The 15,627-nt window shown below is 45.9% G+C and overlaps 2 protein-coding genes across 2 annotated transcripts in view; both read left to right on the top strand.

Annotated features, from left to right (window-relative positions):
* Nucleotides 1–7,358, top strand: part of traf3ip1 (TNF receptor-associated factor 3 interacting protein 1) — a 20,093-nt gene extending 12,735 nt beyond the window's left edge. Inside the window, exons 12-15 of the mRNA XM_083682543.1 lie at nucleotides 1–10; nucleotides 311–387; nucleotides 6,378–6,601; nucleotides 7,158–7,358. The exon at nucleotides 1–10 is cut by the window's left edge and continues 27 nt beyond it. Coding sequence (XP_083538669.1) covers nucleotides 1–10; nucleotides 311–387; nucleotides 6,378–6,601; nucleotides 7,158–7,323 — 477 coding nt within the window. The 3' untranslated portion in view covers nucleotides 7,324–7,358. The remainder of the gene's footprint in view (nucleotides 11–310; nucleotides 388–6,377; nucleotides 6,602–7,157) is intronic.
* Nucleotides 7,359–10,857: 3,499 nt separating this feature from the next.
* On the top strand, nucleotides 10,858–15,006 carry asb1 (ankyrin repeat and SOCS box containing 1). The gene is made up of 5 exons (XM_083682559.1): nucleotides 10,858–11,099; nucleotides 11,803–11,944; nucleotides 12,419–12,721; nucleotides 13,147–13,529; nucleotides 14,097–15,006. The coding sequence occupies exons 1-5, from the start codon at nucleotides 11,000–11,002 to the stop codon at nucleotides 14,255–14,257; spliced, it is 1,089 nt and encodes a 362-aa protein (XP_083538685.1). The 5' UTR covers nucleotides 10,858–10,999; the 3' UTR covers nucleotides 14,258–15,006.
* The last annotated feature ends 621 nt before the right edge of the window (nucleotides 15,007–15,627 follow it).

Genomic DNA, 15,627 nt, shown 5'->3' with positions numbered 1-15,627 from the left:
GAGAAGCATGGTGAGGAGTCAATCAAGTCTTCATAGCATGATTGTTCACAACATTGCCGGTGTGAAACCTGGCAGCCCTGATATTTGCCCCTCTGTTTTTACTTGTCTAAGAAGCAGATAAAAAGATGTTAGCACTGGCACATGCTGCTTACATCCTTTACAAATATTATTGCAGCGTAACATTGTTCAGGGTGCATTGTTTTTACTGCAGGCACTGGGAAAAGTTATCTCTGCATGGTTTTGGAAGTGTAATTTATTTAATTTACCTACACTTGGAATCATTTGGAAATCCCATGTAATTTCCTTACAGGTGGGCTGGTTAAAAGAATCCTTGAAACGAAGAAAGACTTTGAATCATCACCATCGTCTCCAAAGTCAAAAGATCAGGTAACATGTCGTTGATGTTCAGAGGTTGTTGTTACATTGATCCCCACTAGAGGGCAATGCAGTGACAGCCCTAACTACGGTGTTAAAACCTTGTGTTTTGATATCTCATGATCCGTGCACACACCTCTATTTCTGGTAATTCAATACCTTGGAGATGTGGGTTTTCAAACAAAGCTCACAGCATACAGCCTGCTAAAGAAAGTCTCTTGCAAATGGAGTGGAGGAGTGTAATTGCGAGGCCATGAAACCCAATGAAAATGTCTTCAGCAGAGCTGGAGAAACAACAGCAAAACAAGCGTGACCTCACAGATGATATCAGCGAGACACCTCAAAGCGCTTGAGGGTTTTCAGTTTCATTCGGTCTCACATTTGTGTTTTTGACCAAGAAAAGGTTCTGCCATGGCTTTAACGTAAATGTGTGCTTTCTAAAACACTGCTGAGTTACGCCTGTCTAGTGCAATGCCATAAGAACCAGTTTTTTAAGCATCTACCAAGATTTATTTGTTTTGTCCCTCTACATCTGTGCTGTCTCTTGAAAATTATGGCTTTGACACAGAAATAGATGATTAATGGGAAATCTATTTAAATCACTCATGAAAGTCTATTTTCAGACGAAAATCTGACTCACCAGCTCAAGAGGAGATACAATGGTGAAATGTGCGTGCTTTTACTACTGGCAATATGCACATTTTAGTATAGCTTGGACGTGCTTTTTTATTATGATCTTCTAAAATGTTATTGCAAAAAATTCCACAACTTGAGTAAAAGTTAGGGAGGCTCGTTTTTATAGCATGTTTCATCTAATAGAATGTGCTCTTTATTATCTCTCTCGAGCAGGGTAGGTCACAAGATTATCAAAACACCAGTCTTGGCACCAATATGCTTCTTGCTTTCCAGTTAAGATGAATTAATCTGAGATTTTCTAATTCTCCTGGTGTCATTGGAGCATTTGTGTGGCTTGGATACAAAATGTCGCCTCCTACTCCCTCGTGCTTCGACCATAAATTGTTGTGAACCGAATTTTTTGTGACTCTGAAGATGACTTCCACTCTTGACGTGACAGCATTATTGTTGTCCCTCACCTCCTCCCCAGAGCCTGTTTATTGGCCTGAGAGAGCTCCTACAGTCAATATTTGGACAGTGAATCAGTGTGAAGGTCTCTTGTCCGTGCTCCAGTGGTGTGGTGTAACATATGCCGGCTCTTTTGGGTGGTCCTCGCTGCTGAAGCGTGCTCTCCCTGCCCAGCTGACCGCCCGACTCTGATGGATGCTGTGTTTTCTGCCGTCGTTCATGCAGAAAGGCCCTGTCGACCACCCCCTCTCCTCCTCCTTTTCCAGCCCCAGCCCTCATCCCTCTCTCCGGCGAGGTCGTCCCAGCCCAGCTGCTGATGAGCGGGGAGAACGATCTCTGGGCTCCCCCTGGCATGCGCCAGGCTCCAGTCTTCCAGCTCCGACACACATCTAGCCCCGAGGTTATGGAGCCCATTCCCAGCTGGCTTTCGGAGGGCTCCCCCGCCCAACTTCAGATTGTGCTGCGGTCTCTCTTTCCCTGTATTCTTCGTTTCAAAGTAATCAGACTGGATTCCCTCGGTTTCCAAATAATCAAGCAAGATTCCCCCGCCCCCGACGTGCTGGGCTCTGGTGCAACCTGAGCACAGCACACAGGTCCCTCCTAATTGACTTAATGCAGTCTCATCAATTTTCAGGATTCTAGGCCCTTTTTGCATCTAATGGGTATGTGGGGTGCCCTGCAGTCCGAACAGGACACCCCCCCCCCCCCCCCCCCCCTTCCATGAAAGTGTTGAGGGGGTCATTGTAATGGAGACGTTTGTCTCTTGTAATCACGGTGAAACATGGAGGGTTTAAAAAAATGTAAATATTGAGCTTCCTCGTCCCCTGGCGTGACAGGTCTGAAATTACAAAAGGCCTGATTCATTCTTTAACACTCACGCTTCTCAAACACCCCGCTCAGGAATGAGTTTCTAATCCTTTGATTCATGGTTGAACTTCTCCCCCATTTAATAAGCAAGCAACATTTTGCTTGACTTTGGAGCCTTTTATGAGCATTTTGGAAATTCACAATTCTATCCATGTCATAACTTCTGTATGTTTTCTTTTCCTCCTCCCTGAAGCAGTTTTGCTATTGTTAATACCACTGCTTTTTCACCACATTGCTGAACGGGTGTAAATAAAAAGGCTTTTTGGCCAGTCTGAGCACTTGTATTTTGCCATATCCCACCACACAGTGTGTGACTGAAGAATTTGCTGTATATTTATGGGGACGACCTTCCCCATGACCCCCCAGAACACTTGTATATTATTGTAAGATACTTCTCGGAGGGCGTCTTTTTATTTAGACAGAATTGGCCCCTCGTAGCAGCTGCGTTTTCCTAAGATTTTTTTTTTTATACCCTTTCTCCCTTTTCTTACCCCATCAAATTAGCCTTGATGAAGGTTTGCAACGTATAAATAAACCCTGTGGCACACAAATGGATGGCTGTTGAGTGAGAGTCACGGAGGAGAAAGGCCAGAATACTCTCGGCAGAATCGGCAGGAAAATAAATACTCCTGCCTCCAGGCCTGCGTCTTCATAAACATCCACTTTTTTTTTTTGGTGGAAATGTAAGGAAATGACTCGCAGCATTCCATTAGCCATATTGCCTTTGCAGAAAGTGCATTAATATTCAAGCAGAATGGCAACGCTTTCGGGGAACTATCTGCTGACTGACCTGAAGACTTGTTGACCTGAGTGAAGACCTTTTAACATTGCATTCTCCTCAAGGTGCTCTGACCAGTCCGTTGCGACTTGACCTGGTCTTGGCAGTTCTAACTTTCTGAGATAGTGCTGAACCTCTCATTAAATAGTGTTGTTGTTCTAAAGTCACATTGTAATCATCCATTTGTCCCTGTCCCTGTCCCGTTCTTGTTCATTGGGGTTCCACCTTTTCAGTCATCGGCACTGTTTAGGGAGCTCAGCGGGAGCTACACTGACCCCAACATCCTGTGACCTTCCTGGCCCTCAGCCTCTCTCCTCACCTCGCTGACTCCCAGCTATTTTTATGATCTGGCTGGACGTTTGGATGTCTTTCTCCGAAAAAGAGAGGAAACCTCCTGAACTAATCCTCATCCTGTAATGCTTTTCTCCTTGGCCCGCCTCAGAGACCCTCTCTGGGGACACATGGTAGGGGCCTTTGGAAGGGATAGTGTCTCGAAATGTGTCCCAAAAGTCTAATGTGGTGTCCTCTCTTCGTATCCTTTTCTTAGTCTGTGCTGATCGGAGTGAACCGAATTGTTTACAGCAATACTGCAGGAGCCCTCCAGGACACTTCTGTTCACCTGGGTCATTTCTTTCAAAAAAGTATGGCGAGAAGAAGAGGAGGAAAGTCACTCATAACCACTGAGACGTCAAGTCTCGGGAAATTGGAGGAAACCGTATGCCCACTGCCTGCCTCCCACCTGACTCGATGCTGACACTGTAATTTGCCGCCTGTGCGTGACGGGCCGCTCACTACGGAAACCGCTTACTCGTCACAACGTTGGCGTGTGAGGTTTGTACATTTGTCGACGCGATCGTTTCGTCTGACCGATAATTGAAGTTGATGAAGTGGCTCATTTACATCATTACGTAAGCCGATACCTCATCCTGAAGTAGTCCGGCGGTGCCAACATTTATGTTGCTTTAATTAATGATGGCCAAGAGGTTGGTGGGCTCTCTAGCAGGTTTCATGCATGCTACCCATTTTTCTTGTCGAAGCCTACTTTGAAGACTATTATTATTCTCCCCCTCACCGGGTCCCTATTACCAACAAATAAATCATGCGTTTTTGCATGCATTTCCTCATTAAGCTAATTAGGCATGAGAGGGCGGGATGAATTCCACATTGCAGCACAGCCTGAAGTCAAGCCAGCGGGTCTGTTTGGAGCTTAGATTCGGCTTTAAACTCATGTCCTCATCTAGAAAGGTTTTCAGGACAAGTAAAAAAAACAAACAAACAACTCTTACTGCAAGCATTGCTACAAGAACGCACCTTTTTGAAGTCATGTACACCACAGCTGTGTGTACAATTTTGACTCGGGATGAAACTGTGCACTACGACATCACTTACGACACAGTGATACTACAGTTTTGTTTCACTGCATATTCTTTGCTGGAACAAAGCTATAGATAACATGCTAGAAAGCTGGGGACTGATGTTGATTTGAATATTGTCTCCGTGTAAACAATGGGAGAAACGGGGAGGAGAGGGATTGATGACATACGCTCCCAGCTCCCTGAGAGCCACCTGCTCCGAGGAACACCGTCCAGGCTCTCCGCTCCACCGCCACTGGCTGAGCTAATGGGAAAATCTGCACCCCCTTCCTCACCCCCTAACCCCCCCGCCCCCCCCCCCCCCCCCTCCAGCCTCCGCACTCAAAACAAATATTTTTCTTGGGTCGGGGGGGAAAAAGAGGAAAACTAGGAGCACACTGGGCTTGTAGCCCCTGACAGAGGCGCCCTATAAAGGAGTGATTTATGTCCAAGCGGACGGACGGCGACGCATGCAGACCAGGGTTTGACCGTGTTTTCACTCCAGGTTTTCCAACGGGGCGAGGAGCAGTGCAAGAGGATGGCAAACAGAGCGAAGCCCTACCCCCGTCGGGGGGCTTCCGCTGGCCACGGCCCGGCGGGACGAATGAGCCACAGAGCGCTTGTGAAGGCGCCGCGTTGGGGTGGGCCGAGGGGGGGAAAGCCACCCACCACGCGGACGGCCATTAGACATTTCAATCTTCGCACACTTTGCTGACCACAGAGGGAGGAAAAAAACAAAAAAAAGGCATAGGACTTTTTAAAAAAAAATAATTGCTAGCTTCCTAGAGGAAGGCAGCATCGTTGACATTTGATGTGTTTTCTGCATCGTGAAGTTCTTTTCTAGTTAAGCGGCGTTCCTACACTGTCATTATTGATGTTGTTTGTCTGGTTTTAAGAGCTAAATGATAAGAGGCTAGCTCATGATGAATGTGGCACTCGCTACGTTCAACGTGGGGAATTTTGGCCCCTACCCACCAGACTGATGCCTAGTCAGTCTGACAGTTGGTCTGTTTTGAAGGGGAAGTTGTTGGTTAGTTTACACTGTCATGTAGCCGGAGTGTGATTTCTCCTGCCTCGTGAAAGCAGGTGTTCCCATCTGGGAGCAGAATGACACAAATTGGCTCAGGAGTTGAACTTGAAAGGGGACATAAGTGAAGTAGTTGTTACCGAATACTGTAGTAAAATAACTTCACTGCCACAGCCTGTTACTAAAATAAACAAGGGTTTTAAGTCCAGGAGTGTGGGTGGGTGTCGTGTGTGTCTTGTGTGTGTCTTGTGTGTGTGGCAGTGGCACCCGGCCAGACAGGCCTAGCTCTTTTTCATTGCCCCCCTCGCACACACACACACACACACACACACTGGCCTGCAGAACCCAGCTGAGTAAACATCCCTGGGCCTCACTGTGCCCAGGGAAAGCCCTCCCCTCCCATCCAGGGGCTGAGGGGTGACTGGGGCATAGCATAGCAGGACCCCCCAACCACATACCATACAGAGGAGGCCTTCACCAGCCAGCCAGTCCCCCCACATTAGCCAGCACAATTCAGCCATGCCTTTTGATCTTTATATACACAGCTAGGTTTGTATAATTCCTGCCTAACATTTTTAGCCTTGAGATCTTAAACCACTAACTGCAGCCCTGCGCTGGCTCTCTGCATTTGATACTCAGCTGGCAAGTGTAGAATTCTGCAAGAGGGTTGAAATCTTTTAGTTGAAGGAGCCTCTCCTGGCAGGTGTGTGTGTGTGTGTGTGTGTGTGTGTGTGTGCACGCTGCTTGTTTTGCGTGCTTGTGTTGTGTGCCCTCCCCTGACCATCTCATAAACTGTAACAGTGTATCTCTCTGCTTTCTATCTCTATCTCTCTCTCTCTATTTCTTTCTTTCTTTCTTTCTCTCCTTCTCCCTCCATCCCTCTCTCCCCTGCCAGGCCCAGACCTTGGTGTCTGAGGCGGCCCGTAAGAAGGAGCGGGACCTGGTGTCCAGGGAGATGGAGCGCCTGCGCTCGTCCATCCAGACGGTGTGCCGCAGCGCCCTGCCCCTGGGCAAGATCATGGACTACATCCAGGAGGACATGGACGCCATGACCAACGAGCTGCACACCTGGAGGAGGGAGAACAAGGAGCATGCACAGGCCCTGCTGCAGGAGCAGAGGTAAAGGACGCAGGCAGACAGACAGACAGGCAGACAGACAGACAGACAGAAAAAGGAGCATACACAAAATCAGATGTACAAGACTCAAAGTCAATACATACACACACACTTGCAGTACAGAGAGCACTCATACTCTAGGTCCTGCTTCAAGAACACATCCATGCATGCGCAGGGCTCCAGACTAAGCTTTGTGCTATGTGTGTGCTAAACATGCCTCTTCTGATTTCAATGGTCTTACTATACAAACGCATACAGAAACGCATTACATGCTACATCGCCTATTCTTTGATTAGACAAAATATGATCATGACATCGCAATTCCATGCGGGTGATCTGGTGCGACCAACTGATACATACGCAAACTTGTGTGTGTGTGTGTGTGTGTGTGTGTGTGTGTGTGTGTGTGTGTGTGTGTGTGTGTGTGTGTGTGTGTGTGTGTGTGTGTGTGTGTGTGTGTGTGTGTGTGTGTGTGTGTGTGTGTGTGTGTGTGTGTGTGTGTGTGTGTGTGTGTGTGTGTGTGTGTGTGTGTGTGTGTGTGTGTGTGTGTGTGTTTCAGAGTGACGGACAGTGCCGTGGAGCCGCTGAAGGCTGAGCTGGTGGAGCTGGAACAGTTGATCAGGGACCAGCAGGACAAGATCTGTGCCGTCAAGTCCAACATCCTGAAGAACGAGGACAAGATCCAGAAGATGGTGTCCAGCATCAACTTCTCCTCACGACCTTGAGGGAGAGGTCAAGGTCCAAATACAAAACCCATCCCACTGAGCATTAAGGGAGAGCCTGCTTCTTACCTTATAGTAACAGTTGTAACATCCTTCTGGGAGATGGGAGGGGGGGGGGGGGGTGGGGGTGGTCACAAACTGCACTTTCAATGGGCGTCATGGAAGGTCATGGCCCTTGGTACCCAAATGCCCCCCCCCCCCTTTTCTTTCATGGTGCCTTTGTGGAACTAGCGAATACATACATACGTACATACACACACACACACACACACACACACACACAAACTAACATTCCATAGGCTCTAAATGGCAGTTACTGTCAGGGCTCTTTTTCAGTTGAAGAGAAAGGGACACACCTTACTGTAAGTTGATTTGGTTACAGTGCTGCATTTGAAGGGGATTGACACATACAAACACATTTAAATAACGTAATTAGTTTCCTCTTTGTTTTTGACATTCTAACCAGATCTGCGTTATGAGATTCGGGTCGGATTTTAAGTTACGCTTACAAATCCTGGACTTTGTTCCACTGGACTGATAAAGCACACCTATCAATCCAACCATAAGGGCCTACTATCGCTGAATACATCTGGGATATATATATATATAAACCTAGTCTCATCTGTCACCAATGTTGTTTACCCAAACCTCTACAAGGCCTGTAAAAAGCAATAGATCTGACGCCTGCGTCAGAGCATAGGCACGTCATTAGCAGTTTTAATGTTCTACGAGTCATGCACCACTGCACTTTGAGAATAGGAGAGGTAGAGAATACGCTGTTTAAAGAAAAATCTGGTCCACTCATAGACAGAGCGACTGTGAAGTCTGTATGTCCCTTTCAGAAATACCTATTTTTTGCTAAATTGAAGACCTAAATGGTAAACGAAAGTAGGTCCTACTCATTTGACGAGGATGATTCGAAATACACGTGCCCAACTTGTACTGTATATTGAAACATCTTGTACTGTTTGAGTTTAACTCGCCCACATTTCAAGATATTATGGTACTTGAATTATAAAATAAAAACAATTGAAATAACACAACTTGTTTTTATCCCCACCTAGTGGACATGAAATGTTTTTTTGGTGGTTTTTTTTATGGCAATTGTTTAGATATACGTATGAATTGTGATGAAAACAAATGTCTGAATGATTTTTGGAGTTGAAGCATACTTAGCTTGGCAAATTGCACTAGAGGTTATACTACATAGTCAATAGGAATTAAAGTGTGAAAGAAACACACCACAGTCCAGGTTTATAAGACAATGATAACCCGACAACATCTTTTTGGGGAATTGGATAGAAACCATTCATGACATTTACATAGTTATTTAACTTTTTTTACAGTTAAAAGTGAATGTAATACTGTACATAAAAACTGTAATCCATCATTTCATACCAGTATTATTAGATATTACTTCAAACATAAACATGAATATATATTGTATTTCAAAACAAGTTGTACAGGGAAACATTTTACAGCTGAAATTCCTGCAGGGCCCATTTCTGAACTGTTAGTTCTTTAAATGAGAGTAATTTCCATACATTTTTAAGGAAGGACCATTTTACACTGTAAACTATTTGTACCATATTCACAGTTGCTCTTTTAACTGTATATTATGTATATTTTGAGTCTGTATCATAGTTCACAAATGACTTTAATTTTTGTAGTGGAGTGAAATAAATGGTTACATTTCAATAAAATAGCTTCCATGTCCTTTGAATTATTTTGCATAGCACAAGAAGAAGCAAATGCCTGTGATTGAGTGAGTATAGTCTGGGGAATACTGTAAACCCTTTGCTTACGTGAGGTAAACATTATAATGGCATCTTAATGAGTGCTCTGGATAGCTCGTGTTGCATTATAAGCAAAATGATGAATGACTTGAGTTTGTGTTTTTGACAAGTTCACACAAAGTCCTTGTGGTGTCTGGCACAGCAGAGTCACGCTCACAAGGAGACCCCCAATCCTTTGAAGGCAGGCCCAGAGTGACATAACCAAGACATTTTAATTTTCATAAAAGGTCTTTATTAAAAAAAAAAAAAAAAAAAAAAGTTTTTTTGGCAAGCAATGAAACAGCTGCAACACACACATAAAGCATTAAGAAGCCCTTAAACCCCTATTAAGCGAAGTTTGGGCTGGGCATTTGTGATAGAGGTCAGGGTTTAGGGGCACCTGCTTTAAGCAAAGCCTGGCTGCAATCTGAACAGTTGGATTAGTGCAGGCATCCCTGTGCACACAGTCACGGCTCCATTCTCCATCTGCGTTTGTCTTCCTGGAGGGAGGCTCAAGATAGAGAGTCAACTCCCCTGCCGTGCCCAAGACAAGCTTCAAGTGACTTGTGCCACGTGTGGGGTTGGGAAATGGCTGCCTCTTCACCTTTAGAAAGGGCTGAGTCAATTCATCTCAAGTGTTTGGTCACTGAGCCTCAGAACGGTTTGCTTTCAGTAATGAGTAACTTAATTTGGTGAGAGGGCCCCTAACACACCCATCAGACCACCAACCTTCAATCATACTACCTTGCCTACTAATACTGCACTTTAACAGTAACTTAAATTTGATTAACTGTACCGTGTTTACATTTTACCTTTATACTTAACATCCGTACTAAAATGCGTAAGTATTACATGTCATGACTAAAACTATTTTACAAATGGCATTCCTGACATAAAGCATTGCCTTTTCAAAGAGATAATTGCCTTTGACTGATGTATCCTTTTTTCCACTGTTGAGTAGACCAGTGTTTATAAAGCTGGGGTTTCTGTGTCCCCACGGTCCAGTCCTTTCAGAGTGACACCTGGCCTCCATGTTTATTTTTAGAGCCCGCAGCCCAGTGTCCACGGTTCAGCTGTCGTCAGGCAGCAATAAGCCATGCCTGCACGCCTCCCAGTCCCCGACGTAAACCTCCAACAGCGGCAGAGTCAAGTCACCCACCACAGATAAACACTCCAGGCAGTGCTGCCTCCGACCATCCAACTCACTCTCAGCTCCAGGGCAGGTCCTCCACCTTGATCTGAGCCTCTGGCTCCTCGCATCTATGAAAGAGTCCATTCTCAGCCATAGACGTTAACAACTCCCAAATATTTCGAATACTGTTCAGACAGGCTATTAATAGCAATTTATTGGTTTATTAGTATACACAGTTTGCTCCAAAGTTCAATTCGCTCTCTATTATTGTACCAAGGTACTATTGTTCTCCTCCACACACTGCCCTGGCTATTGATGCTGATTGCCTTTGGAGTTGATGGTTCTCTCCTGTCTATGACAAGGTAATTCATGTAAAGCTCAATGCCTTACTTTATAATTTCAAGATTTACATTCATTGTTTAGTCTACAAAGCCTAGATAATGGAGTGATGGGTTCTTATTGCTTTGGTTATGATAGCCTACAGTAAACCCGTTGTTCTACTCTCAATAAGGTATTTATGAGTTATATCCATCATATTAATTTTTGGAAATGTCTGGAGATCTCCCAGACTGTGGCTTTAAATGATTCTAAGGAACAGGAAGTGGCGTAAAAGACGTGAGAGATGGCTGCTGCGCTGTTATGAAGTCCATAATGACATGATAAACGTTAGGAAAAAGTAGTTTAGGACAACAAGGTCTTAGATCCACTTGTGTGTTGTGGTGCTAATTCAAGTAGACCCCGTGCTACATTGTACACGGTTAAGAAGGGTGAAATGGCGGACGGCGGAGACGCAGGGGGCGAGGTTGACGACCCACCCAGTGGCGGCTATCCCCTTATCACCGTTTCGGACTTACCCAGCAGCACAGCTGCAGGTAAACATCCCTTACAGGTTGAATGTTTACATTAATAGCTAATCATGAGGGAGGACATGCAGGCCGACAGCATATCTGCCGTTTTTAAGTGCTTTTGACTCGAGCAACTAGAAAGCGTTTGCGTAAACGTGCGCAATTGCCCAAACATCTTCTCATCAGTCCAAGAGAGACATAGTATTGGTATTGTATTAATATTATCTTTCACTATATCAAGATTGTGGGTTGCTCGCTGTCAAGACATTATGAAGTCATTATGAATGTATTATTATTATTATTATTATTATTATTATTATTATTATTTTACGTGCGTGAATGTTTGTACTGGTCAGTGGTCACACATTTGCCTCTACCTGTGTACTATGTCATTCTGTATAAACATTGTCTTTAATTACTGTAAAACTCTGAAACAACATATTAACATGCTGTTACATACATTGGATATTTCTGTTATTACACAAGTGGGAATAAGTCTGCTACTGTTCTTTATTCCACTTGTGTAATAACCAAGGGGAGCAGTCCTGCAGAGAGATTTTGAAGAGGCTATACCATGTGGCCATGGGGAGAACTGTAGGCACATGGCTGTTGCCAAAAAGCATATTTCTCCATTGAAAACCATATATATATATATAGAGAGAGAGAGAGAGCTATATAGCACTAAGCATACTGTATAGGGAGTTTCAGCTGTGCTCTTTCTCTCCCCCAGGCCGTAACCTGAAGGAATGGCTTCAGGAGCAGTTCAATGACAAGTCACTGGAGGAGGGTGAGGACATGAGGCTCCACAATGCTGCGTATGTGGGAGACCTGGACACCCTGCGGGACCTCCTGCAGGAGGACAGCTTCAAACAGTGAGTTAGCGCCATGTTAGCGCCATGCTCTACCAACTGAGCCACAGAAGACCAACATTAGATTAGATTAGATTAGATTAGATTAGATTAGATTCAACTTTATTGTCATTGTGCAGAGTACAAGTACAGAGACAACGAAATGCAGTTAGCGTCTAACCAGAAGTGCAAAATAGCAGAAAGTGCAATGAACAGTATTTACAGGTAGTGCAATATATGATCAGTAGTAGTGCAGTATAATATAGTATAATATAAGCAGTATAATATAGCAGTGCAGTATAGCAGTATATGAGTAACAGTAGCATTATAGCAGAATAAATAGTTACAGTATGAGCAGTGTAGCAGCATATGAGCTGTATGGGTAACATAATATATAGTGCAACAATAATAAGATATAGTGCAACAAAAATAATATATAGTGCAACAATAATAATATGTAGTGCAACAATAATCGCCCCCCTCTTCCATGCCTTCCAGGCGTATCAACGAGAAGTCGGTGTGGTGCTGTGGCTGGCTGCCCTGCACCCCTCTGCGCATCGCCGCCACAGCGGGCCACGCCGTGTGCGTCCGCTACCTGATCAGCCAGGGCGCCGAGGTGGACCTGGTGGACGTGAAGGGGCAGACGGCGCTCTACGTGGCGGTGGTCAACGGACACCTGGACTGTGTTCAGATCCTGCTGGAGGCCGGCGCTGACCCAAACGGTAGCCGGCATCACCGCAGCACCCCCGTCTACCACGCGGCGCGGGTGGGCAGGGTAGACATGCTGCAGGAGCTCATCAGGTGAGGAGAGGCCACGGGGCGTGGAGGGATCAGCCAGAAAGACATGAGTGTGTGATTTTCATGGATCATTCAACTGCTTTGTTGCCTTGACCTGATGGCTGGCTTGTGTGGTTGGCATGATGTCATGTGATGATAGTCAGACTTTTGTACTTTAATGTAATGTAGTTGTACTTTATGGTATATTTGCCCATGTGTGTTTTCACCAGGCGTAGCTGTCAGGCCTTGACAGGTCAGTTGTGCTGTTATAGCAGTTAGTTATGGGGGGGGGGTTAAACGTTACTATCTTATTATCTGACTTTCAGTTCAACAGTCTACTACAGTACATGACTACTGTATGTTGTGCTATGAACATGATGTGAACATGAAGATGTCGCTATCTATCACAAACCAGTTACCCACGCCCCTCCCCCCCACCACCTCTCCAGGTTCAACGCCGACGTGGACGTGGACCACCAGCTGGGCCGGCGGCCCCTGGTCAGCGCCCGCACCCTCAACACACTGGTGGTGTGCCCTCTTTACATCTGCTCCGCCTACCACCACCTCCGCTGCTTCCACCTGCTGCTGCAGGCCGGCGCCCAGCCCGACTACAACTTCAACGGGCCGGTGAGCCCGGAGGCGCTGGGGCGGGGCCTGGCCTCCTGCCTGCTGGACGCGGCGCTGCGGCACGGCTGTGAGGAGGCGTTCATCAGCCTGCTGCTGGACCATGGGGCCGACCCGGGGCTGGTGCCCTGGGAGGAGCCTGACCCGGAGGCCACAGGCAGGGCCAGGGTGAACCCAGAGGCCCTGAAGGTCTACCAGGAGGCCAGGAGTGAGTGGTGTGGCGGGGCTGCTGCTGATGATGATGATGAAGATTATAATGTTGATGATGATGATAATAATGATGATGATGATAATAATGACGATGATGATGATGAATTGCGTTTATAAAGCATGTTTCCTAGCACTTAGCGGGGGTAGGGGTATGTGTAGGGGGTGGTGTTGGTAGGGGTGAGTAGGGGGGGTAGTGGTATGTGTAGGGTATGGTGTTGGTAGGGGTGAGTAAGGGGGTAGGGGTATATGTAGGGTATGGTGTTGGTAGGGGTATGTGTAGGGTATGGTGTGCTCCCACGCACCACAGGAGGAGTTTAGGAATAGATTAATCACATGATTGATTGGTATCTTCTCCAATGAGCCATGATATCATATGTCCTCAATCATTTGAATGTTGCCGTCTCTACGGCACTCTGACAATATGTGCTTTAGTGGTCACAGAACATGGTCATGTGAGAAAAAGAGAATTCTGTTGAAATGTGAGTGTGGTTTGTGCTCATGTAGTCAGGCTATATGACCTTCTGGAACTGCTGCTGCTAACAGGGTCTCCCTGCTCTTCTCCCAGAGTGTCCTCAGAAGCTGACCCACCTGTGCCGGATTGGGATCCGCAGAACATTGGGAAAACATCAGCTGAAACATATCCCCTCTCTACCGCTCCCCGAGTCCATTAAGAACTTCCTGCTCCACGAGACCTGGACAGGGCCCGCCTTTTCTTGTGATGGATGATTGATGTGGATCTCAACCCATCAGAGGCCCCCGCAGCCCCTCTTTTCCTCCCCTGCTCCATACTCTTAATGTGGGCCATAACCTGGGGTGCGTCCCTATTGTCTAAAGTGGCTCCTTGTAATACTCGCCTCTCCACTAATTGCAAAAAAAAAAATCAGTGACCATTTCGACCCGTGTCTGGAAACGAGATATTGACACTCCGCATGGACGGGACGCACACCGCATTTCACACTCTCTCTGTAGAGATGAGCAATGCCTCATTCCCTGTACTGACTAAAGGTTTACAGTGTGATTGCAGGGCGAAATTAAGCCCTTTGAAGTTGCCTTCAATTCTGTTCGCTTATTTGCCATGTCGGATAAGTCAGCGTTCTCCTTTGATATCAACCTCTATGGTCGAAGAGGTTGTTTACGTTTTTATTGCTATGGCGAAGCCTTTGAGCTTCTCTGCATGGGTCTGCCTTGCTTCTTGCCTTGTTCACATACGCCAACTTACATTTGGAATAATTTAATGTATATTTATTACGTGTTTATTATGTTTATCCTGAGTGGCAGGGCTTTGTGTACTATCTGCAACCCAAACCATCGCAAAGACATCTGTACTGTAACTGAAGTCGTATCAATGTCTCCCTCTTCCTGTGTCTTGTCTGTTTGTCCTATTGCTGAAAGAACATGAGAGAGCAATTATGTCTCACTTGCTCACAACCGGTTCCAAGATCCAGTCTTAGTGAAAACAGTCCTGTCATTGACAAAGCCTCTGGAGCCTGGTTCTGGCAAACCTGCTCCAGCCAGAACCTCCTTCATTCAAAAACAGCAAGGAGAGTCCATTTGCCAATCTCACCCATCTAGGGACTGATGCTGGCTGTTAGCGCAGGATAAAGCATGATGGTGCAACGCGTCTGACTGTTGATAATACAATGTGTCAAATGTTTATTGTATCTGTCCCTATTTGAATAGTTTAAGCACCGCGAGGGACAGTGTGCTTCAGGTTCGATCATCTGTTCATAGTCTTCAATCAAGACTTATTGATTAGTTGAGTCAGCCGTGATACAGCTTGGTTGGAACAAAAGCCCGAACCCAGTTTAGCCACCCCTTTTTTAAAACGTCTTCCATTATCTCCCTGGTCTGGAAAAAACACGCAACCTGAGCGCTGAGTCATGCGTTTCATATTATAATAATGATTAACATTGAACAGGGGCAAGCATCGCTCGGCTGTTGCCCGCAGCTTAGCCACAGCTCTCTGGGCAGATAGAAAGGATGTCCGTCCCTTAAAAATAGGCCTCTGATATAATACTGCTCCTTTGAGGCTTTTGGGAAGAAGTCTCAAGATTCTCATGCTTGAGTCAAAAAACAGCAGAGGCCGATCCTTGGCT

This window comes from Argentina silus (genome assembly GCF_951799395.1).
Source record: "Argentina silus genome assembly, chromosome: 12".
Taxonomy (NCBI): domain Eukaryota; kingdom Metazoa; phylum Chordata; class Actinopteri; order Argentiniformes; family Argentinidae; genus Argentina; species Argentina silus.
Note: the sequence above shows the minus strand (reverse complement) of the source record. Positions and strands in the feature narration are given on the sequence as shown.

What these genes read in the sequence shown, in the direction of transcription:
- asb1 (XM_083682559.1), top strand. Translation starts at nt 11,000, where the DNA reads ATGGCGGACGGCGGAGACGCAGGGGGCGAGGTTGACGACCCACCCAGT. An exon ending in ACCCAGCAGCACAGCTGCAG is followed by an intron (nt 11,100 to 11,802) that starts GTAAACATCCCT and finishes TCTCTCCCCCAG; the next exon opens with GCCGTAACCTGAAGGAATGG. An exon ending in CAGGAGGACAGCTTCAAACA is followed by an intron (nt 11,945 to 12,418) that starts GTGAGTTAGCGC and finishes CATGCCTTCCAG; the next exon opens with GCGTATCAACGAGAAGTCGG.